This window comes from Neodiprion fabricii, chromosome 1 (genome assembly GCF_021155785.1).
Source record: "Neodiprion fabricii isolate iyNeoFabr1 chromosome 1, iyNeoFabr1.1, whole genome shotgun sequence".
NCBI classification, from domain to species: domain Eukaryota; kingdom Metazoa; phylum Arthropoda; class Insecta; order Hymenoptera; family Diprionidae; genus Neodiprion; species Neodiprion fabricii.
The window spans coordinates 11,016,578-11,042,508 of NC_060239.1; the positions used below are offsets into that span (position 1 = coordinate 11,016,578).

Sequence of the window (25,931 nt, forward strand, 5' to 3'; positions counted from 1 at the left end):
ATTAGACCATAAGTAGGTTTAGCTTGACAATAGTATAGTTTTCGTTAGGGTGATTCCAAATAAAATTGGACTTCGCACCTATAATAATATAATGTTTATCTTAAAATATCTTTCAGACCATCGATTGCTAATTTCCAAATGTAACGTATCGAACAGCGCATTTTAAAATGGTATCGGTGATGCCTGAACGTTACCGTATTTAACATTTACTGACCGGTACTGTAAGATTGTTCGGACGTAATTGAGGATTTGAATGGTTTATCAGGTTCGGCGGTCGGATGACTATGCTTCGGTTTTTTGCACAACTGTGAATTAGAATCCGACTGACTAACTTCCGCGTCCAATTTCAACTCTTTGCTATTGCTTCTCGCCAGTAATTCAGCTAGATTCGCATGTTTGTAATCTATGGCCATATTTTTCGCGGTATCGCCTATTTCATCCTCATAATCGGTATCGGCATTGAATTCGTCAACAAGTAAACGAGCCAGCTCCTCGTATCCCTTCATAACGGCGATATGCAAGATCGTCCTATTGTAATTACCTTTGTCTATAGAATTGACATCTACCCTCTTATTTTTTATAAGTTCAGTTACTTTTTGTACATCATTCGCTTCGGCTGCTTCGAACAATTCATCGACTAACTTGTCATTTAAATAGGATTCGGCATATTCCGGAAAATTCGAATTCTTCTCTATCAGATACTTGGCAATTTTTATATTATATTTATCACACGCGATTTGCAACGGTATTTCCCCCATTTTATCAGCAATATTAACATCCGCATTGTATTCGTCGACAAGTATCCGCAACATTTTTTCATATCCGCGAAATGCAGCTATATGCACGGCTGTTTGATTATCTGACGTGACGTCTACCGCGTTCACGTCAACTTCTTTACTTTTCAACAATCCGACCACTTTTTCAATGTCGTTAGATTTTACGGCCTCAAAGAATCTAATTACCGCTTCGGGAATCGCAGCCATCGTTCAACGGCTATAGCAAAAATATCTGCAGACTCAAACAATTCGATTGAACGATTTATCAAATTTGATTGGTATTGAATTGCGTTCATTCACTCTAGTATTATCTATCATAAGTGATGTCTTCTTCCGACATCAGAAATAAAAAATATGCTATAAATCAAATTCATTCAAGCAGTAACGCACTTGTCCTGTAGCTCTTTTGCGCTGTCGATCAACCTTTCTGTTGTCAAACCGAAGGCAACGACGTAACTTCCCTGTAATAAATAAATAACACTATTAGACACGGTATCATGACTAAACACTTGTTCAATGCACATGAGTCAGTTTTTCACGATTTTTCCATGAAAGTGAAATATGGTTTTGTGAACCCTTTACGCAGACCTAATAGAGAACGTATTCAATTTTTTATACACCTTGGTTCCCATACCAGATGCCCGAAAAAAAAAAAAAAAAAAACCAACTGAAATATTAATTATAGGCACAGCGCTTTTTTCTGTTGTTAAAATTATTAATTGTCACTTTACTAATTGATTCATACTCTAGCGCGAATTTTTGTTCATCTACAATTAGAAGCTTTGCTTCTAAAATCATTCGTCCTGTTTCCCTCGCCAAAACAGACCATGGTGTTTGTAATAGTGGCTTGACTTCAAAAATTCAGGCTATATATTTCGAAATGGAAAGAAATAATTAAAAGTTCTCATAATTCCTTTTATGTATTTGCGATTATTGATAGTTACGTCACTCCTGCTAACATTAGCAAGCTTTGATACTACTGACCTTCCTTACTCGTGTACTCCGGGTGAATAAAGTTTTGCTCCAGGAATCTGAGTTTCGTCAGCTTGAAATTCTACACCACGTAGAAGAAACAAAGTATTAAAATCTGACAAATGATTTTCGAAATGGCTTGAATCGAAATTTTTGCAGCAGTGACCATATTTGAAAATATTTCTGGTCATCTTGGTACATAATAGAATATGATATATTCGTGTTGTTTTAAGGAAAAAAGAACGGCATCGCTCTAAAAAAACAGTTCTCTTATACGTCATCAAAATTTAAATTTTTCAAATACTACTTCTGACCAATCCTCGGAAACAGTATTGTGATTGACGGTAAATGTGCCTGAAAGAGTTTTGCTTCCGACGAATTGATAACTAACAATCAGTCAGCCAATCTGGTACAGGATGGACGTGAGTCTATTTTATGAGAAATGATGAATAATCTGAAACTCACCAGTTTTGTCGGCAAGCAGAGTAGTTGAAAAGTAATCCAGAATCCGCAAAGGACCCTCAGTAAGCGAGTGATAGAAATACTTGTTTTTCAGACGATCTTTACTTGTAGGCACACTGCGTTTACAGAAAATTTGAAAAATAGATATGTGTTTCGATGTCTGAATTTTATGCGAGTAATAAATCAATAACAGTGAAGACAGCAAACGAATATCAAAACAACGATATAATAAAACATGAAGGTTGCATTGTTGCATACCACGTTTCTCCCTAACCAGCGTCTTGTACACCCACGTTCACAACGTCAAACCAAGGATGGTGCGAACAAATTCATTCTAGCATTATTCGAGATGGGATGAATTGAGACCGAAAAAAATTAAGGGGGTTAGCCTTGCTTTACTGGGATTTTTGAGGCCGGAAATTGTTCCACCTACAATCGTTGCGAAGGACACTCGTCTGAGACTATTTGAACCATGAGAAAGCCGACAAAAAACATTTAGAACGTCGTGGAGTGAACCCGTGACGGAATACAAAGAAATTTTTCCTTTTTTCGGCCGGAACTTTTGATCCGCTGCTCGCAGCATATTCGAAACTCAATAAACGCAGTAAAGAGAGCGTGGGAGGAACAGCAGAAAAATAACCACGGAAACTTGTCGTTTTTTGAATACATCCTTTGATACGTTAATCGCAGCGCATTGAGATTGCGCCCAATCGATTTCTTTCGCAAACTTACGTCGAAATAGTGCCACAAAAAATTTATTCCAGCATTGTTCAAACTCGCAAAAATTTTCGCCAAAAATACAAAAGGGTTAGCATCACCTTTTTGCTTATTTTTTTAACAAAAATTTTTGGTCGCAAATTCGATTTGTACGACACTTTTCTGACTAATTGGACCACCAAAAACTCAGAAAAAGCAGCGAAAAGAGCGTAGGACCAACAGCAGATAAATTACGATAAAGAAAGCACTAGCAAAAAATGTCAAAAACACGGATTCTCATTCATTGGCTCGTTGACTAAATGTGCGGTATGAGCAAAAATTTTTATCATCCAACTGTCGCAGAACGGCAGCGTTATTAGCTGACCCGTTAACTGAAGAATATATCTTCAGTCAACGGCTGACCATCGAAGGGCCTGGCCGCTTGAGTCTGGAATCGGCAGGAAAGATCAAGTGCCTATTTCTCGTATGAAATGTAAAAACTAAAATCATTGTACATCATATCATATCATCATACATCATACATCATACATCATCATCCATCATACATCATATCATACATACTATTGGAGTTCGAAATCCAAGTTTGCATGTAGGACATTCGGATGTTCAGAAAGTGACGTCACCGAAAATTTTTTTTTTCTTGACGTCTCCATCTATATAGACAAAACTCAGCTAGCCGGATTCCTCAGTCCGGAAACAACCGCGCAGTAGAGCGGACGTATGAAAATCGCGCTCCGCAAATTTCGAATACCGGGTTCTCTACCTCCTGCATCCTGCGTTCCGGGTCCGCTTTCTCGTGCAACTCGAGTTCCAGGACAAGCGCTCCGTAGTTCCTGCGCTCAAAGTCCACTACCTGGTGAAACTCGACTCCCAGTACAAGTGCTCCGTCCTTCCTGTTTCATGTTTACAATGAATTATTTCGATTCATTTTTCGCGCAAGCCCAAATTCAGTAGCTGTCAATCCGCGAATGAAATTTCTACAAGATCTTATAATTTTATCATAATCTCCTTGGTGAAATAAAAAGATAAAAATATTATAATATTCCTTACACAATATTTTTGGTGTATTCTGATACTGAAAATATTCATTGGTATTCGTCGTTTAACCCAGGGTGGTTAACGGTAGTCGTTGGAGGTGGTCGGAGGTGGACGAGGAGGACGAGGACTTGTGCTCGGTGAGTAAGACATTGCTATAATATTTGATGGCATTTGTATTATATTTCATCTAAAATATTTCAAAATTGTCATGTTTACAATGAATTATTTCGATTCATTTTTCGCGCAAGCACATATTCGGTAGCTTCAAATGCATTGATAAAATTTATTACATATTAATTGATTATATTAATCCTTACAGAATGTTTTTGATGTGTTCTTATACTGAAAATATTTATTATTATTCCAGGCTTAACCCGAGGTGGTTATCGGTGGTTGTTGAATGTGGTTGACGGTGGTTGGAGGTGGTCGGAGGTGGACGAGGAGGAGAACCAGGAAGACAAGGAGAACATCGTGGACGAGGAGGACGAGGATTTTTGCACGGTGAGTTTAACATTTTCATAATATTTAATGGCAATTGTGATATATTTCATCTAAAATTTATTAAACTTGTCATGTTTACAATAAATTGCTTCAATTCAGTTTTCGCAGAGCACAAATTCAGTAGCTATAAAAGCGCTGATAAAATTTGTTATATTATTAATTAATTATACTTATCCTTACACGATATTTTTGATGTGTTCTTATACTGAAAACATTTATTACTATTCAAGGTGTAACCCGAGCTAGTTGGCGGTGGTTGTTGGGGGTGTTTGGAGATGGTGGAAGGTGGTCGAAGGTGGAGGACGAGGATATGTGGACGGTGAGTTTATCATTTTTATAATATTTGATGAAGTAGGATCAAGATCAGGAGTAGAATCAAGAGTAGGTGTGGGACCAGGAGTAGGAATGGGATCGGGAGTAGGAGTGAAAGCGGTAAGAGTAGGGGTAGGAATAGAAGTGAGAGTAGAAGTAGTAATAAAAGAAGTAGGAATAGCAGTAAAAGTAGGTGCAAAAGTAGGTAGGGCGGGGTGGGTCGTGAGAGGGGAGGGGATGAATAGGAAGGGGCCGCGACGCGAGGGGCGGGGGGGGGGGGGGGGGGGGCGGGAAGGAGAAATTATCATATCAAGTTATCAGTAATAAGCAATTGCGGGTAAAATATTAGCTTACTTTTGTAAATATTTATGAATATAGCCTCTATGAATGTTCATTGTTGGTGTATAAGGTCTGGCAACGTACCTACTTTCTGTAAGAGATGTTGAAGATTTTCAACATAATTATGTTTCAGTTCTGTGCCCCACCTAGTGATCCACTAGTACATATCCTCCGACGTGACATCGCTCTGCTACGTATAAAGAAGAAAAGATTTATTAAGATGCAAATTGCTCCTCTCTTCTTGCCATTGTGCTTTCAGCCATTGTTGCGCTGTGTGTTTAAAATTTAAGACAGTATATAATATAGAATAACAGGTACAGCTACGAATATAGCACTACAATATAAATCTTATAGAAATGAGCTCTCATTGAGATTTCTCTGTATTTATAACTCGACGCGAGAAGGCAAAAATCAATGTAATGCCATCTGTAAGGTAATTTGACTCGTGTTTGCACAACGAGAACTCGTTGGGCATTTTGCGGTGAAGTTTGAAAAATTGTTGTACAAGAAATTAAATAACTATAAAAATGGATAAAAAATATTATCTCTAATTGTGAATGTAGCTAATACAGCTTTAACCGTATATTGATTATGTTAATGATCTATTGTTACAAGATCGGAATTAGATAAGCTCTCTAAATACTCTTTTCTGGACTATTAATTTATATCACGTATATGTATACTATGATTACCCTTGCCACGTTTTATGTTGCGCTTGTGTAATTTGTATATTATTAACCTTACGTTTTATTCTATTTGCGACAAGTTGTGAGTGTTTCTAATTTCTTGGCAATTATTTATGTACGTGTATGTGTATATATGTATATGTATACTTATGCACGTGTATATACATATATACACATGTTTAAAACTAGATTTTTACAATAAACACAGAGGTTTTAGTATATTCACATACGGATTTCTGTGTATAGGTATACTTGAACTAAAATATCCTTATCTCTAACACGAAGTACTTCGTAATTCGCATTTGTTCTTGTAACCCAATGTCCTACATAAGATGGCAAAAATCGAGATCCAACTTAACTGAGTCTCAAAGCCCTGTTGACATAAAAACAGCTATTTGATAGAAATTATAGTTTATAGTTTACACAGCCCATTGCATGATATTTCATTATAAATACGTACGTTTCAATGTATTTAGGAATAATTTATCAAATGTACACAGGTCATGTGCAAATAATAAATGAATTCGACCGCAGTTTGATGTATTCGTTAGAGCTTTAACAATAAATTTAAGCTTTGTTACTTCTTTTATTTTATTATGGATAATCAAAAACATTTCCGACTATTCGTGCTGTGGAAGCATGGGGATTAAACCAAATGTTGCAAAAGATTAGAAACAGTGTATGTAGAGTACGGGTATTTTTCTAATAATGCAAACACGTGCCGCTAGCTTAGTTTTGACATATCTAGAATACCACGCCTTGCGAACTAGCTTTCCAGACAGAGATAAATGATGAATTTTAAGGACTGCATTATCGTTGTTGAATACTCTATGCCTCATGGGAAACGAAAATCTGTAACAATAAAATTGATGCACCGGATCATCGTTGACTTTAACATTTGAAATGTCCTACCATTTCCGAACACCTCCAACCATCCTATTTACCTATATTACTAGATTAGCTATGATATGAAAAGAGAAGAATTATTCATTTCGAAATGGGATTCTATTCGACGCGCGCTCGATGTATTTCACAACATTAGTATTCACAATTATTCCAACAACTTTTCATTTGCTCTCTCGATCTTGAATTTTCATAGGCATAGAATCGAAACGCTGTTTTAGCTGGTCGCAGGTGAAGTATCTGCGTTGGGTGGAGGAGCAGAATTGTTTTTCGTAAAGTATTCGGATGGAACAAAATTCAGAGTAACTGTAATACATCACGGATGCGCTAATTTTGAACGAGACGAAATGGATGCTTCGTATATAAGACGGTATTTAACGCTGCGTAGTGATTTAAAGACCTAAAAAGGTGATAGGGAGAGAAAGAACGAAGCTTCTTAACACTTCGAGTGTATTTTAACACACATTTGAAAGATACGAGCAAAATTTTTCATCATCCAACTGTCGCAGAACGGCAGCGTTATTAGCTGACCCGTTAACTGAAGGATATATCTTCAGTCAACGGCTGACCATCGAAGGGCCTGGCCGCCTGAGTCTGGAATCGGCAGGAGAGATAAAGTGCGTATTGCTTGTATGAAATGTGAAAACTAAAATCATTATACATCGTACATCATACATTATACATCATACATCATACATCATACATCATCATACATAGTATCAAAGTTCGAAACCAGAGTTTGGATGTCGGATGTTCAAAAAGTGACGTCACCAATTTAAAATCAGCCAGCCGAATTCCTCAGTCGGGAAACAACCGCGCAGTAGAGCGGACGGATGAGAGTCGCGCTCCGCAAATTTCGAGTACCGGGTTCTCAACCTCTCGGATCCCGCGCTTCGGGTCCGCTACGTATTTCGAGTACCGGGTTCTCAACCTCCCGGATCTACAATAAATTATTTCAATTCGTTTTTCGCGCGAGCCGAAATTGAGTAGCTGTCAGTCCGCTAATGAAATTTCTCGACTTCCAGGATAAACGCTCCGTGTTTCCTGGTTCACGTTCACAATAAATTATTTCAATTCGTTTTTCGCGCAAGCCGAAATTCAGTAGCTGTCAGTCCGCTAATGAAATTTCTCGACTTCCAGGATAAGCGCTCCGTGTTTCCTGGTTCACGTTTACAATAAATTATTTCAATTCGTTTTTCGCGCAGGCCGAAATTCAGTAGCTGTCAGTCCGCTAATGAAATTTCTCGACTTCCAGGATAAGCGCTCCGTGTTTCCTGGTTCACGTTCACAATAAATTATTTCAATTCGTTTTTCGCGCAAGCCGAAATTCAGTAGCTGTCAGTCCGCTAATGAAATTTCTCGACTTCCAGGATAAGCGCTCCGTGTTTCCTGGTTCACGTTTACAATAAATTATTTCAATTCGTTTTTCGCGCGAGCCGAAATTCAGTAGCTGTCAGTCCGCTAATGAAAATTCTCGACTTCCAGGATAAGCGCTCCGTGTTTCCTGGTTCACGTTTACAATAAATTATTTCAATTCGTTTTTCGCGCAGGCCGAAATTCAGTAGCTGTCAGTCCGCTAATGAAATTTCTCGACTTCCAGGATAAGCGCTCCGTGTTTCCTGGTTCACGTTCACAATAAATTATTTCAATTCGTTTTTCGCGCGAGCCGAAATTCAGTAGCTGTCAGTCCGCTAATGAAATTTCTCGACTTCCAGGATAAGCGCTCCGTGTTTCCTGGTTCACGTTTACAATAAATTATTTCAATTCGTTTTTCGCGCAGGCCGAAATTCAGTAGCTGTCAGTCCGCTAATGAAATTTCTCGACTTCCAGGATAAGCGCTCCGTGTTTCCTGGTTCACGTTCACAATAAATTATTTCAATTCGTTTTTCGCGCGAGCCGAAATTCAGTAGCTGTCAGTCCGCTAATGAAATTTCTCGACTTCCAGGATAAGCGCTCCGTGTTTCCTGGTTCACGTTTACAATAAATTATTTCAATTCGTTTTTCGCGCGAGCCGAAATTCAGTAGCTGTCAGTCCGCTAATAAAATTTCTCGACTTCCAGGATAAGCGCTCCGTGTTTCCTGGTTCACGTTTACAATAAATTATTTCAATTCGTTTTTCGCGCAAGCCGAAATTCAGTAGCTGTCAGTCCGCTAATGAAATTTCTCGACTTCCAGGATAAGCGCTCCGTGTTTCCTGGTTCACGTTTACAATAAATTATTTCAATTCGTTTTTCGCGCAAGCCGAAATTCAGTAGCTGTCAGTCCGCTAATGAAATTTCTCGACTTCCAGGATAAGCGCTCCGTGTTTCCTGGTTCACGTTTACAATAAATTATTTCAATTCGTTTTTCGCGCAAGCCGAAATTCAGTAGCTGTCAGTCCGCTAATGAAATTTCTCGACTTCCAGGATAAGCGCTCCGTGTTTCCTGGTTCACGTTTACAATAAATTATTTCAATTCGTTTTTCGCGCGAGCCGAAATTCAGTAGCTGTCAGTCCGCTAATGAAATTTCTCGACTTCCAGGATAAGCGCTCCGTGTTTCCTGGTTCACGTTTACAATAAATTATTTCAATTCGTTTTTCGCGCAAGCCGAAATTCAGTAGCTGTCAGTCCGCTAATGAAATTTCTCGACTTCCAGGATAAGCGCTCCGTGTTTCCTGGTTCACGTTCACAATAAATTATTTCAATTCGTTTTTCGCGCGAGCCGAAATTCAGTAGCTGTCAGTCCGCTAATGAAATTTCTCGACTTCCAGGATAAGCGCTCCGTGTTTCCTGGTTCACGTTTACAATAAATTATTTCAATTCGTTTTTCGCGCGAGCCGAAATTCAGTAGCTGTCAGTCCGCTAATGAAATTTCTCGACTTCCAGGATAAGCGCTCCGTGTTTCCTGGTTCACGTTTACAATAAATTATTTCAATTCGTTTTTCGCGCAAGCCGAAATTCAGTAGCTGTCAGTCCGCTAATGAAATTTCTCGACTTCCAGGATAAGCCCTCCGTGTTTCCTGGTTCACGTTTACAATAAATTATTTCAATTCGTTTTTCGCGCAAGCCGAAATTCAGTAGCTGTCAGTCCGCTAATGAAATTTCTCGACTTCCAGGATAAGCCCTCCGTGTTTCCTGGTTCACGTTTACAATAAATTATTTCAATTCGTTTTTCGCGCAAGCCGAAATTCAGTAGCTGTCAGTCCGCTAATGAAATTTCTCGACTTCCAGGATAAGCGCTCCGTGTTTCCTGGTTCACGTTTACAATAAATTATTTCAATTCGTTTTTCGCGCAAGCCGAAATTCAGTAGCTGTCAGTCCGCTAATGAAATTTCTCGACTTCCAGGATAAGCGCTCCGTGTTTCCTGGTTCACGTTTACAATAAATTATTTCAATTCGTTTTTCGCGCAAGCCGAAATTCAGTAGCTGTCAGTCCGCTAATGAAATTTCTCGACTTCCAGGATAAGCGCTCCGTGTTTCCTGGTTCACGTTTACAATAAATTATTTCAATTCGTTTTTCGCGCAAGCCGAAATTCAGTAGCTGTCAGTCCGCTAATGAAATTTCTCGACTTCCAGGATAAGCCCTCCGTGTTTCCTGGTTCACGTTTACAATAAATTATTTCAATTCGTTTTTCGCGCAAGCCGAAATTCAGTAGCTGTCAGTCCGCTAATGAAATTTCTCGACTTCCAGGATAAGCGCTCCGTGTTTCCTGGTTCACGTTTACAATAAATTATTTCAATTCGTTTTTCGCGCAAGCCGAAATTCAGTAGCTGTCAGTCCGCTAATGAAATTTCTCGACTTCCAGGATAAGCGCTCCGTGTTTCCTGGTTCACGTTTACAATAAATTATTTCAATTCGTTTTTCGCGCAAGCCGAAATTCAGTAGCTGTCAGTCCGCTAATGAAATTTCTCGACTTCCAGGATAAGCGCTCCGTGTTTCCTGGTTCACGTTTACAATAAATTATTTCAATTCGTTTTTCGCGCAGGCCGAAATTCAGTAGCTGTCAGTCCGCTAATGAAATTTCTCGACTTCCAGGATAAGCGCTCCGTGTTTCCTGGTTCACGTTTACAATAAATTATTTCAATTCGTTTTTCGCGCAGGCCGAAATTCAGTAGCTGTCAGTCCGCTAATGAAATTTCTCGACTTCCAGGATAAGCGCTCCGTGTTTCCTGGTTCACGTTCACAATAAATTATTTCAATTCGTTTTTCGCGCGAGCCGAAATTCAGTAGCTGTCAGTCCGCTAATGAAATTTCTCGACTTCCAGGATAAGCGCTCCGTGTTTCCTGGTTCACGTTTACAATAAATTATTTCAATTCGTTTTTCGCGCGAGCCGAAATTCAGTAGCTGTCAGTCCGCTAATGAAATTTCTCGACTTCCAGGATAAGCGCTCCGTGTTTCCTGGTTCACGTTTACAATAAATTATTTCAATTCGTTTTTCGCGCAAGCCGAAATTCAGTAGCTGTCAGTCCGCTAATGAAAATTCTCGACTTCCAGGATAAGCGCTCCGTGTTTCCTGGTTCACGTTTACAATAAATTATTTCAATTCGTTTTTCGCGCAGGCCGAAATTCAGTAGCTGTCAGTCCGCTAATGAAATTTCTCGACTTCCAGGATAAGCGCTCCGTGTTTCCTGGTTCACGTTCACAATAAATTATTTCAATTCGTTTTTCGCGCAGGCCGAAATTCAGTAGCTGTCAGTCCGCTAATGAAATTTCTCGACTTCCAGGATAAGCGCTCCGTGTTTCCTGGTTCACGTTCACAATAAATTATTTCAATTCGTTTTTCGCGCAGGCCGAAATTCAGTAGCTGTCAGTCCGCTAATGAAATTTCTCGACTTCCAGGATAAGCGCTCCGTGTTTCCTGGTTCACGTTCACAATAAATTATTTCAATTCGTTTTTCGCGCGAGCCGAAATTCAGTAGCTGTCAGTCCGCTAATGAAATTTCTCGACTTCCAGGATAAGCGCTCCGTGTTTCCTGGTTCACGTTTACAATAAATTATTTCAATTCGTTTTTCGCGCGAGCCGAAATTCAGTAGCTGTCAGTCCGCTAATGAAAATTCTCGACTTCCAGGATAAGCGCTCCGTGTTTCCTGGTTCACGTTTACAATAAATTATTTCAATTCGTTTTTCGCGCAGGCCGAAATTCAGTAGCTGTCAGTCCGCTAATGAAATTTCTCGACTTCCAGGATAAGCGCTCCGTGTTTCCTGGTTCACGTTCACAATAAATTATTTCAATTCGTTTTTCGCGCAAGCCGAAATTCAGTAGCTGTCAGTCCGCTAATAAAATTTCTCGACTTCCAGGATAAGCGCTCCGTGTTTCCTGGTTCACGTTCACAATAAATTATTTCAATTCGTTTTTCGCGCAAGCCGAAATTCAGTAGCTGTCAGTCCGCTAATGAAATTTCTCGACTTCCAGGATAAGCGCTCCGTGTTTCCTGGTTCACGTTTACAATAAATTATTTCAATTCGTTTTTCGCGCAAGCCGAAATTCAGTAGCTGTCAGTCCGCTAATGAAATTTCTCGACTTCCAGGATAAGCGCTCCGTGTTTCCTGGTTCACGTTTACAATAAATTATTTCAATTCGTTTTTCGCGCAAGCCGAAATTCAGTAGCTGTCAGTCCGCTAATGAAATTTCTCGACTTCCAGGATAAGCGCTCCGTGTTTCCTGGTTCACGTTTACAATAAATTATTTCAATTCGTTTTTCGCGCGAGCCGAAATTCAGTAGCTGTCAGTCCGCTAATGAAATTTCTCGACTTCCAGGATAAGCGCTCCGTGTTTCCTGGTTCACGTTTACAATAAATTATTTCAATTCGTTTTTCGCGCAAGCCGAAATTCAGTAGCTGTCAGTCCGCTAATGAAATTTCTCGACTTCCAGGATAAGCGCTCCGTGTTTCCTGGTTCACGTTTACAATAAATTATTTCAATTCGTTTTTCGCGCGAGCCGAAATTCAGTAGCTGTCAGTCCGCTAATGAAATTTCTCGACTTCCAGGATAAGCGCTCCGTGTTTCCTGGTTCACGTTTACAATAAATTATTTCAATTCGTTTTTCGCGCAAGCCGAAATTCAGTAGCTGTCAGTCCGCTAATGAAATTTCTCGACTTCCAGGATAAGCCCTCCGTGTTTCCTGGTTCACGTTTACAATAAATTATTTCAATTCGTTTTTCGCGCAAGCCGAAATTCAGTAGCTGTCAGTCCGCTAATGAAATTTCTCGACTTCCAGGATAAGCGCTCCGTGTTTCCTGGTTCACGTTTACAATAAATTATTTCAATTCGTTTTTCGCGCAAGCCGAAATTCAGTAGCTGTCAGTCCGCTAATGAAATTTCTCGACTTCCAGGATAAGCGCTCCGTGTTTCCTGGTTCACGTTTACAATAAATTATTTCAATTCGTTTTTCGCGCAAGCCGAAATTCAGTAGCTGTCAGTCCGCTAATGAAATTTCTCGACTTCCAGGATAAGCGCTCCGTGTTTCCTGGTTCACGTTTACAATAAATTATTTCAATTCGTTTTTCGCGCAAGCCGAAATTCAGTAGCTGTCAGTCCGCTAATGAAATTTCTCGACTTCCAGGATAAGCCCTCCGTGTTTCCTGGTTCACGTTTACAATAAATTATTTCAATTCGTTTTTCGCGCAAGCCGAAATTCAGTAGCTGTCAGTCCGCTAATGAAATTTCTCGACTTCCAGGATAAGCGCTCCGTGTTTCCTGGTTCACGTTTACAATAAATTATTTCAATTCGTTTTTCGCGCAAGCCGAAATTCAGTAGCTGTCAGTCCGCTAATGAAATTTCTCGACTTCCAGGATAAGCGCTCCGTGTTTCCTGGTTCACGTTTACAATAAATTATTTCAATTCGTTTTTCGCGCAAGCCGAAATTCAGTAGCTGTCAGTACGCTAATAAAATTTCTATAACTTTATAATCTTCTCATAATCTTTCTGGTAGATTATATCGATAAAAAAATTATATCAAACCTTACACATTATTTTTGATTTGTTCTCACGCTGAAAATATTTATCAGAATTCGGGGTATAACTCGAAGTGGTTGAAGGTGGTCGGAGGTGGACGAGGAGGAGGACGAGGAGGACGAGGATTTGTGCTGGGTGAGTAAAACACTTTTATAATATTTGATGGCAATTATAATTATATTTCATCTGAAATATTACAAACTTGTCACGTTTACAATAAATTATTTCAATTCATTTTTCGTGCAAGCACACATTCAGTAGCAATGAATAATCTTATACAATTTGTTATATTATTAAATAATTAATTAATATTCTTATAATATTTAATGGCAATTGTAATTATATTTCATCTGAAATATTACAAACTTGTCACGTTACAATAAATTATTTCAATCCATTTTTCGTGCAAGCACATATTCAGTAGCTATGAATAATCTTGTACAATTTATTATATTATTAATTAATTGATTAAATACATTAATCCTTACACAATATTTTCGATGTCTTCCTATACTAAAAATATTCATTACTATTCCAGGTATTACCCGAGGTGGTCGGAGGTGGACAAGGAGGAGGACGAGCTGGACGAGCTGGACGAGGAGGAGGACCAGGTGGACGAGGAGGAGGACGAGGAGGACGAGGTGGAGGCGGGGTGGGTCGTGGGAGAGGACCTCTCCTCTCCTCAGAGGAGAGGAGGGGGAGGGGCAGGGAAGGGGGAGAGGCGGGCAGGGAGGGGGAAGGGATGGGATGGGAAGGGGCGGGTGGCGGGAGGGGGGTGGGCGGGCGGGCGGGAGGGAGGGCGGGAGGGCGGGAGGGCGGGAGGGAGGGAGGGCGGGAGGGCGGGAGGGAGGGAGGGAGAGAGTGGAGGACGAATGTCGATGTGAGCCCGTTAGAGTTAATAGAGCAGTACACCCCCCCCTCCTGTGCCCGCCCGCCCTCCCTCCCTCCCTCCCTCCCTCCCTCCCGCCCTCCCGCCCTCCCTCCCTCCCGCCCTCCGACCCTCCCTCCCGCCCGCCCGCCCACCCCCCTCCCGCCACCCGCCCCTTCCCGTCCCATCCCTTCCCCCTCCCTGCCCGCCTCTCCCCCTTCCCTGCCCCTCCCCCTCCTCTCCTCTGAGGAGAGGAGAGGTCCTCTCCCACGACCCACCCCGCCTCCTCCTCGTCCACCTCGTCCTCCTCCTCGTCCACCTGGTCCTCCTCCTCGTCCAGCTCGTCCAGCTCGTCCTCCTCCTTGTCCACCTCCGACCACCTCGGGTAATACCTGGAATAGTAATGAATATTTTTAGTATAGGAAGACATCGAAAATATTGTGTAAGGATTAATGTATTTAATCAATTAATTAATAATATAATAAATTGTACAAGATTATTCATAGCTACTGAATATGTGCTTGCACGAAAAATGGATTGAAATAATTTATTGTAACGTGACAAGTTTGTAATATTTCAGATGAAATATAATTACAATTGCCATTAAATATTATAAGAATATTAATTAATTATTTAATAATATAACAAATTGTATAAGATTATTCATTGCTACTGAATGTGTGCTTGCACGAAAAATGAATTGAAATAATTTATTGTAAACGTGACAAGTTTGTAATATTTCAGATGAAATATAATTATAATTGCCATCAAATATTATAAAAGTGTTTTACTCACCCAGCACAAATCCTCGTCCTCCTCGTCCTCCTCCTCGTCCACCTCCGACCACCTTCAACCACTTCGAGTTATACCCCGAATTCTGATAAATATTTTCAGCGTGAGAACAAATCAAAAATAATGTGTAAGGTTTGATATAATTTTTTTATCGATATAATCTACCAGAAAGATTATGAGAAGATTATAAAGTTATAGAAATTTTATTAGCGTACTGACAGCTACTGAATTTCGGCTTGCGCGAAAAACGAATTGAAATAATTTATTGTAAACGTGAACCAGGAAACACGGAGCGCTTATCCTGGAAGTCGAGAAATTTCATTAGCGGACTGACAGCTACTGAATTTCGGCTTGCGCGAAAAACGAATTGAAATAATTTATTGTAAACGTGAACCAGGAAACACGGAGCGCTTATCCTGGAAGTCGAGAAATTTCATTAGCGGACTGACAGCTACTGAATTTCGGCTTGCGCGAAAAACGAATTGAAATAATTTATTGTAAACGTGAACCAGGAAACACGGAGCGCTTATCCTGGAAGTCGAGAAATTTCATTAGCGGACTGACAGCTACTGAATTTCGGCTTGCGCGAAAAACGAATTGAAATAATTTATTGTAAACGTGAACCAGGAAACACGGAGCGCTTATCCTGGAAGTCGAGAAATTTCATTAGCGGACTGACAGCTACTGAATTTCGGCTTGCGCGAAAAACGAATTGAAATAATTTATTGTAAACGTGAACCAGGAAACACGGAGCGCTTATCCTGGAAGTCGAGAAATTTCATTAGCGGACTGACAGCTACTGAATTTCGGCTTGCGCGAAAAACGAATTGAAATAATTTATTGTAAACGTGAACCAGGAAACACGGAGCGCTTATCCTGGAAGTCGAGAAATTTCATTAGCGGACTGACAGCTACTGAATTTCGGCTTGCGCGAAAAACGAATTGAAATAATTTATTGTAAACGTGAACCAGGAAACACGGAGCGCTTATCCTGGAAGTCGAGAAATTTCATTAGCGGACTGACAGCTACTGAATTTCGGCTTGCGCGAAAAACGAATTGAAATAATTTATTGTGAACGTGAACCAGGAAACACGGAGCGCTTATCCTGGAAGTCGAGAAATTTCATTAGCGGACTGACAGCTACTGAATTTCGGCCTGCGCGAAAAACGAATTGAAATAATTTATTGTAAACGTGAACCAGGAAACACGGAGCGCTTATCCTGGAAGTCGAGAATTTTCATTAGCGGACTGACAGCTACTGAATTTCGGCTTGCGCGAAAAACGAATTGAAATAATTTATTGTAAACGTGAACCAGGAAACACGGAGCGCTTATCCTGGAAGTCGAGAAATTTCATTAGCGGACTGACAGCTACTGAATTTCGGCTCGCGCGAAAAACGAATTGAAATAATTTATTGTAAACGTGAACCAGGAAACACGGAGCGCTTATCCTGGAAGTCGAGAAATTTCATTAGCGGACTGACAGCTACTGAATTTCGGCTCGCGCGAAAAACGAATTGAAATAATTTATTGTGAACGTGAACCAGGAAACACGGAGCGCTTATCCTGGAAGTCGAGAAATTTCATTAGCGGACTGACAGCTACTGAATTTCGGCCTGCGCGAAAAACGAATTGAAATAATTTATTGTAAACGTGAACCAGGAAACACGGAGCGCTTATCCTGGAAGTCGAGAATTTTCATTAGCGGACTGACAGCTACTGAATTTCGGCTCGCGCGAAAAACGAATTGAAATAATTTATTGTAAACGTGAACCAGGAAACACGGAGCGCTTATCCTGGAAGTCGAGAAATTTCATTAGCGGACTGACAGCTACTGAATTTCGGCTTGCGCGAAAAACGAATTGAAATAATTTATTGTGAACGTGAACCAGGAAACACGGAGCGCTTATCCTGGAAGTCGAGAAATTTCATTAGCGGACTGACAGCTACTGAATTTCGGCCTGCGCGAAAAACGAATTGAAATAATTTATTGTAAACGTGAACCAGGAAACACGGAGCGCTTATCCTGGAAGTCGAGAAATTTCATTAGCGGACTGACAGCTACTGAATTTCGGCTTGCGCGAAAAACGAATTGAAATAATTTATTGTGAACGTGAACCAGGAAACACGGAGCGTTTATCCTGGAAGTCGAGAAATTTCATTAGCGGACTGACAGCTACTCAATTTCGGCTCGCGCGAAAAACGAATTGAAATAATTTATTGTAGATCCGGGAGGTTGAGAACCCGGTACTCGAAATACGTAGCGGACCCGAAGCGCGGGATCCGAGAGGTTGAGAACCCGGTACTCGAAATTTGCGGAGCGCGACTCTCATCCGTCCGCTCTACTGCGCGGTTGTTTCCCGACTGAGGAATTCGGCTGGCTGATTTTAAATTGGTGACGTCACTTTTTGAACATCCGACATCCAAACTCTGGTTTCGAACTTTGATACTATGTATGATGATGTATGATGTATGATGTATGATGTATAATGTATGATGTACGATGTATAATGATTTTAGTTTTCACATTTCATACAAGCAATACGCACTTTATCTCTCCTGCCGATTCCAGACTCAGGCGGCCAGGCCCTTCGATGGTCAGCCGTTGACTGAAGATATATCCTTCAGTTAACGGGTCAGCTAATAACGCTGCCGTTCTGCGACAGTTGGATGATGAAAAATTTTGCTCGTATCTTTCAAATGTGTGTTAAAATACACTCGAAGTGTTAAGAAGCTTCGTTCTTTCTCTCCCTATCACCTTTTTAGGTCTTTAAATCACTACGCAGCGTTAAATACCGTCTTATATACGAAGCATCCATTTCGTCTCGTTCAAAATTAGCGCATCCGTGATGTATTACAGTTACTCTGAATTTTGTTCCATCCGAATACTTTACGAAAAACAATTCTGCTCCTCCACCCAACGCAGATACTTCACCTGCGACCAGCTAAAACAGCGTTTCGATTCTATGCCTATGAAAATTCAAGATCGAGAGAGCAAATGAAAAGTTGTTGGAATAATTGTGAATACTAATGTTGTGAAATACATCGAGCGCGCGTCGAATAGAATCCCATTTCGAAATGAATAATTCTTCTCTTTTCATATCATAGCTAATCTAGTAATATAGGTAAATAGGATGGTTGGAGGTGTTCGGAAATGGTAGGACATTTCAAATGTTAAAGTCAACGATGATCCGGTGCATCAATTTTATTGTTACAGATTTTCGTTTCCCATGAGGCATAGAGTATTCAACAACGATAATGCAGTCCTTAAAATTCATCATTTATCTCTGTCTGGAAAGCTAGTTCGCAAGGCGTGGTATTCTAGATATGTCAAAACTAAGCTAGCGGCACGTGTTTGCATTATTAGAAAAATACCCGTACTCTACATACACTGTTTCTAATCTTTTGCAACATTTGGTTTAATCCCCATGCTTCCACAGCACGAATAGTCGGAAATGTTTTTGATTATCCATAATAAAATAAAAGAAGTAACAAAGCTTAAATTTATTGTTAAAGCTCTAACGAATACATCAAACTGCGGTCGAATTCATTTATTATTTGCACATGACCTGTGTACATTTGATAAATTATTCCTAAATACATTGAAACGTACGTATTTATAATGAAATATCATGCAATGGGCTGTGTAAACTATAAACTATAATTTCTATCAAATAGCTGTTTTTATGTCAACAGGGCTTTGAGACTCAGTTAAGTTGGATCTCGATTTTTGCCATCTTATGTAGGACATTGGGTTACAAGAACAAATGCGAATTACGAAGTACTTCGTGTTAGAGATAAGGATATTTTAGTTCAAGTATACCTATACACAGAAATCCGTATGTGAATATACTAAAACCTCTGTGTTTATTGTAAAAATCTAGTTTTAAACATGTGTATATATGTATATACACGTGCATAAGTATACATATACATATATACACATACACGTACATAAATAATTGCCAAGAAATTAGAAACACTCACAACTTGTCGCAAATAGAATAAAACGTAAGGTTAATAATATACAAATTACACAAGCGCAACATAAAACGTGGCAAGGGTAATCATAGTATACATATACGTGATATAAATTAATAGTCCAGAAAAGAGTATTTAGAGAGCTTATCTAATTCCGATCTTGTAACAATAGATCATTAACATAATCAATATACGGTTAAAGCTGTATTAGCTACATTCACAATTAGAGATAATATTTTTTATCCATTTTTATAGTTATTTAATTTCTTGTACAACAATTTTTCAAACTTCACCGCAAAATGCCCAACGAGTTCTCGTTGTGCAAACACGAGTCAAATTACCTTACAGATGGCATTACTGATTGATTGATTTTTGCCTTCTCGCGACGAGTTATAAATACAGAGAAATCTCAATGAGAGCTCATTTCTATAAGATTTATATTGTAGTGCTATATTCGTAGCTGTACCTGTTATTCTATATTATATACTGTCCTAAATTTTAAACACACAGCGCAACAATGGCTGAAAGCACAATGGCAAGAAGAGAGGAGCAATTTGCATCTTAATAAATCTTTTCTTCTTTATACGTAGCAGAGCGATGTCACGTCGGAGGATATGTACTAGTGGATCACTAGGTGGGGCACAGAACTGAAACATAATTATGTTGAAAATCTTCAACATCTCTTACAGAAAGTAGGTACGTTGCCAGACCTTATACACCAACAATGAACATTCATAGAGGCTATATTCATAAATATTTACAAAAGTAAGCTAATATTTTACCCGCAATTGCTTATTACTGATAACTTGACATGATTACTATTTGGTTTATTACGGTTTACTTATTTTCAGACAACCCTGAAGTTGTATTCCAAGTTTTTCTAAAAATTCATCGCCTGAATAATATTACGAACTTCAACCTCATGATAATAACTGGACCGTGAAATTTACAAGTGTTTATCTCGCACGGATTCAAGACAAGGTGAAAGAAATCAACCCACCTTTCAATACGGAGTCCGTTAATAATGTGGGCACCGTTGGATTATCCTCATTAATAGCCTTTAATACTAAAAACAAAAACATATTATTAATTTCGAATGAAGTCATTAAGTAATTGTTGGTACTGTTACCAAGAACTTGTAAAACTTACTCTTAATGAGGACTTGTAAAGCTTGATTATCAGGTGGGCCACTGTCCATGTGATAAGGTATCACTTTTGTCAAATACTGTAAATTTTCAATATATTTTTGTCTGATTAGGAACTTATTTCATAGGTCTCACAAGAATGACAAAGTACCAATCAGACTTTGCTCGTAAATCTAAGATGCCTACCTTGGAATCCTCGATCACCCGCAACCATCCTGTAACCACCTCAAACCAACTCCAACGACGACCGCTAACCACCTCGTGTTATACCTGGAATAGTAACAAATATTTCCAGTATTAGAACACATCAAAAATATTGTGTAAGGATTAATATAATTTTTTCGTAAACACATTTTACCAAGAACATTATGAGAAAATTTGGGCTTGCGCCAAAAATGGATTGGAATAATTTGTTATAAACATTACAAGTTTAAAAACGTTCAGATTAACAGAATCACAATTACCATTAAATATTAAAAAAATGTTATACTCACCGTGCACAAATAGTCACATAGCTTTTTGTTATTGGTTTACATGAAAATAGTTGATCATAATTATTGCATTTATATTATTATGGTATACAAATGGTTGAAAACTGAAAGCAATCAATAATTGTATAACTAAATATTCAAGTAACACCGAAAAAAGGTGAATAATAAAATCAGATAATGGCCAAAAAATATCTTTCGTGTCGGTTCAAAGTGGAAACCGGGTTCTTTAAATGCTGCCATATGAAAGATCGAGAAAAGTACGCATATTTTTCTTCAAATCAATCAAATACGATCATTCTTAAGCGAAACGTTCATTGTTGTCTATTTATTTTGTAATGAGAGATAACTAACGAAGCTATCTAAAATTTCGAGTGTATTTCAACTCACATTTGGAAACTACCAAAAAAATTTTCATGTCATCAATTGTCGTAAAATGCGACGTGATGAGCTGGCCATTGAAGCGCCTCGCTACTGGAATCTCGAATTGGGAAGAAAAATGGAGTGCGTAAGTTTTGTCGCCAAAGCTTGCTCGGGGTCGGATGCCTAGTGTAACTGGTTTTTGTGCTCGTACGCTCGCTTCCTCGTTGTCAGTGTTTTACCAGATGACATAGTTTTAGGGGTGACTGGGGCACGATGACTCCCCAAAAAGTTCTGGTATTTGCTTCACTGTATACAGCATGAACACTTTCTTTGTGCATGTGACGCAAACCGAATCTACCCGTAAAATTTTTTCTACATAATGCTACAAATCACGTTTACACATGCACGTAGGTATAACGTATTGTGATTTTATGACAATAAATTTCGTGAAAAAATACCACAGAACAATCAGCTAAGTGCTGACAAATTTGAAACACTACGCACAGCAATTTTAGCTATAATGGAACGACGGTATTGTCATGTACCACTCATCAATTACAATTTGTTGATCCTGGTCGTTCGGTTTTTGGGTTCGATTTAACATTTTATATGAAGCATGAATACTGGTTTGATAGTAAAAAACATGACGTTTCCAATAATCAAACTTGTAAACTTGAAAATAATCCGTAAGGTCAAAAGTCATCAGGTCAAGGACCCGGACAGTCAAAACTACGGAGCGCTTGTCCTGGAAGTCGAGTTTCACCAGGTAGTGGACCTTGAGCGCAGGAACCACGGAGCGCTTGTTTTGGAAGTCGAGTTCCACCAGGTATTGTACCCGCTCCACAGGAACCACGAAGCGCTTGTCCTGGAAGCCAAGTTTCACCAGGTAGTGGACCTTGAGCGCAGGAACCACGGAGCGCTTGTTTTGGAAGTCGAGTTCCACCAGGTATTGTACCCGCTCCACAGGAACCACGAAGCGCTTGTCCTGGAAGCCAAGTTTCACCAGGTAGTGGACCTTGAGCGCAGGAACCACGGAGCGCTTGTTCTGGAACTCGAGTTGCACGAGAAAGCGGACCCGGAACGCAGGATGCAGGAGGTAGAGAACCCGGTATTCGAAATTTGCGGAGCGCGATTTTCATACGTCCGCTCTACTGCGCGGTTGTTTCCGGACTGAGGAATTCGGCTAGCTGAGTTTCGTCTATATAGATGGAGATGTCAAGAAAAAAAAAATTTTCGGTGACGTCACTTTCTGAACATCCGAATATCCGACATGCAAACTTGGATTTCGAACTTCAATAGTATGTATGATATGATGTATGATGGATGATCATGTATGATGTATGATGTACGATGATATGATATGATGTATAATGATTTTAGTTTTTACATTTCATACGAGAAATAGGCACTTTATCTTTCGTGCCTATTCCAGACTCACGCGGCTAGGCCCTTCGATGGTTAGCCGTTGACTAAAGATATATTCTTCAATTAACGGGTCAGGTAATGTCGCTGTCGTTCTGCGACGGATGATAAAAATTTTTGCTCGTACTTTTCAAATGTGTATTAAAATACACTCGAAGTATCAAGGAGCTCCGTTCTTTCTCTATCAATCAAAAAAAAAAAAAATATCGCCGGCCATCACCTTTTTACGTCTTCAAGTCAGGACACTGCGTTTAATACTGTTTCATATACGGAGCATCCATTTCATCTCGATCAAAATTAGCGCATCCGTGATGTATTACAGTTACTCGAATTTTTTTCCATACGAACACTTTTCGTAAAACAATTCTGCTTCTCTACCCAACGTAGATACTTCACTTGCGACTAGCTAAAACAGCTTTTCGATTTTATGCCGACAAAAACTCAAGATCGAGAGAGAAAATAAAATGTTGTTGGAATAATTATGAATATTAATGTTATGGAATACATGGAGCGCGTGTCGAATAGAATTCCATCTCGAAATGAATAATTCGTTTTCGAGCTGTAATTTTTGATATGTTGCTCGCAGCGCATAGCTACGGCGCGCTATTGATTTCTCTTGCGCAAGATCACGTAAATGTGGTGCATTCTAAAAGTATTACTCACAGCATGCAAACTTGTCCGATTTTTTGTTTACGTTATTCAAGCTAAAAAGTTTTCCTACCAGAATAGATATAAAATACCGCCAATTGACCAGTTAGACTCTGAAGAATCCAGAAAAGACATATAGGCCATCGTAGAATTACTGATATATGTTGGGTTTCCAAACATCAGACTATGGCGTAGTACTCAAGGAGTCGTCCAGTCTGAGACGTTTAACAAACTTCGCCTGTGTTGACGAGTCCTGAGCAATAATATTGTGATATGAACATAGGATACACGATTGTGTATGAACAATCAACAGCAGTAATTATATTATGCATGATACATGGGTTCAGAAACTCAAGTTTCATTACTCAATGAAGAAATTAACTCATCAGGCAGTATCATACACTGTTAGCAGAATCTAACTAAAGACAATGGCCCAGCAGGTCCACTTTATGCTCGTATCGTTTACTACATCTGTTAGTAAATATGACACAAACTGTTGTCATTTTAACATTCAAATTATAATATCAACATTTAATTTGTACTTAGTACTTTCTTTTAGACTTAGTAACAAATAAAAACAAAAAATGGTTAAATCATCCGAAAAATTTCTAGTGGACTTCCCTGGACATTTTTTTTCCATCTTGTGTGCACAACGTATCTCATTTGTGAGTTCTGTTAAGTTTACGGAATGGTTTTATTTGAACATGCAATTGTGATTGAGTACACATGTCAATTCCACCGAAAGCACGATGCGTTGATCTAGCATAAATGATTTATTATTCAAAAATGTACAATCGTTAAATTCAAGTTAATTACCATTTACAGTAAATTTTAATCCAGAGAGCTACTCGCAGCAGTACTATCAAGTCACTTGAAATTGACATATCGAACAGTTATATCGCTGGTAGATATTTGAATGCAGGTGTCTAGTCGGGTGAAGTTATGATAATTAGCAATCTATCAGTTATTTGGCCATTAAGGACAATTTCTTTTTAAAAAGCATCTAAAATATAGAAATATGTCTATCTAATGTAAGAGAAATAATTATGACGTTTCCATAGAAATTTCTCAAAAAGTCATAAAGCAACTCAATCTACTTGGTAATCGATGTTTGGAATGAAAAATATTTATTGTAAATGTCAATTAAATCATTTCTATTCATAAATCTTGAAATAATGATAAGACTTCAATTATTATTTGATATTATTACTATAGTGATTTTTCTTCTTTCGTAAAAAGGGCACCATTTTAAAGAGTGTGAAAAAATGGGCAATCATATATCCAATGAGAGCACCTGTAATGCATGGAATAGGCCAAGCTTGCCAGGGTCTATTCCAATCCAGAGGAATTACTGTGGCACCAAGCCAAGTGCCAAGTAGAGTAGCCTGTATATTTCTCTTGACAGCTTCGACAAAAACATTACTAGACTGTAAGGGAGCTCCAGTCAAGAGTGCTATGGATTCGTCAACACCCAAGTGAAGGCTAGCTGGTATTAAGGTTAGGCTTGTCAGTGTGAGGGTGAGCATAATAGTTTCCTCATGATGTGTCAAGAATGGGCATCCGAAGAGAATGACAATTATATAATAAATAAGCGCCATTACAACTGATGATACCAGAAACTTGAATATATCTTTGAATCGTTTGCTCCATGATTTTCTCGCCTTCGTTATCGACTTTGAATCGATTTTGGACAAAGTTGGTAGATCCGTTTGCAGTAGCGAGAATGACAGTTTCGTCACCTCTGCAAACATCAGTATTATAAGAATGGGGATAAACTTGTAGGTTCCCACATTGTATATGTTGTCATTGAATTTCAGCAAAATCAGTATCCCCGGAAAGTAGATACAAGTAAAAAAGCAATAAAACACCAGCAATCGTTGTTTGGGTAAATAGTCTTCGTCCAACATAGCAGTATTTGCCAAACCTAAAATCATTAGAGTTGCCTTTAATTCCCAAAGCACCTACATTGACGAGTATATGTCGAACTATTTTAAGATTAGGCGCGAAGAATAGGTGAGTACAGTGGCGTGCAAATTTTTAATTTCTACAATGGTTACACACCGTATTATCTGCAATTAAAACTGCAGGAAAACATTAATACTACTACATACTTACGTTTACAGACAAGTTGATTAAAAATGTATGAACCGTAGATGTAATTTCAATAAACTATTCCTTGAAGATTGCAATAGATGAAACATATCTGTTATTTTAATCACATTACTGACGTCAATGCGATCAATCCGACATCAATAAACCTCTAAACAGTCAAATTTTTCACCGGGAATCAAATGAAGTTAATAGGCTTCGAACATAACCTCAACTGTCACGCGACAACTAAAAGAAATAGTTGGATTGTGAACTATGCACGTGAGTGATAAATACAGGAGAAGATGTATGAATGAGCTGTCTACTACTTGGTTCTACCGCTGATGGCGGTAGCATCGAGATGTGATTTGATTTTTCTGTTTTCATGTTGTTTAAGCGCGATCCATTCACATGGTTAATCGGTGTACAAAATAGTAAAACCAATCAATGTAAATTAGCACATAATTCGCATTTGCGTCTTTGTGAACCTAA

General features: G+C 39.1%; 1 protein-coding gene across 3 annotated transcripts; it reads right to left on the reverse strand.

Annotated features, from left to right (window-relative positions):
- Positions 1-10: 10 nt before the first annotated feature.
- On the reverse strand, positions 11-25,814 carry LOC124187787 (phosphatidylinositol-glycan biosynthesis class F protein-like). Of its 3 annotated transcripts, XM_046579963.1 has the most exons (5): positions 24,168-24,544; positions 23,367-23,604; positions 2,214-2,326; positions 1,761-1,830; positions 11-1,237 (listed from the first exon to the last, which is right to left on the reverse strand). In XM_046579963.1, exon 5 carries the CDS (start codon positions 981-983, stop codon positions 207-209), a length of 777 nt encoding a protein of 258 aa, XP_046435919.1. In that variant the 5' UTR covers positions 984-1,237; positions 1,761-1,830; positions 2,214-2,326; positions 23,367-23,604; positions 24,168-24,544; the 3' UTR covers positions 11-206. The 3 variants fall into 3 exon arrangements, with proteins under 3 accessions (XP_046435919.1, XP_046435928.1, XP_046435936.1); XM_046579972.1 differs by lacking the exons at positions 23,367-23,604; positions 24,168-24,544 and adding an exon at positions 24,646-24,765; XM_046579980.1 differs by lacking the exons at positions 11-1,237; positions 1,761-1,830; positions 2,214-2,326; positions 23,367-23,604 and adding an exon at positions 25,467-25,814 and having other exon boundaries at positions 24,085-25,275.
- Between the last annotated feature and the right edge of the window lie 117 nt (positions 25,815-25,931).

Bases quoted from the DNA above. Each gene is read 5' to 3' on its own strand.
- LOC124187787 (XM_046579972.1), bottom strand. From the start codon at position 983: ATGGCTGCGATTCCCGAAGCGGTAATTAGATTCTTTGAGGCCGTAAAA.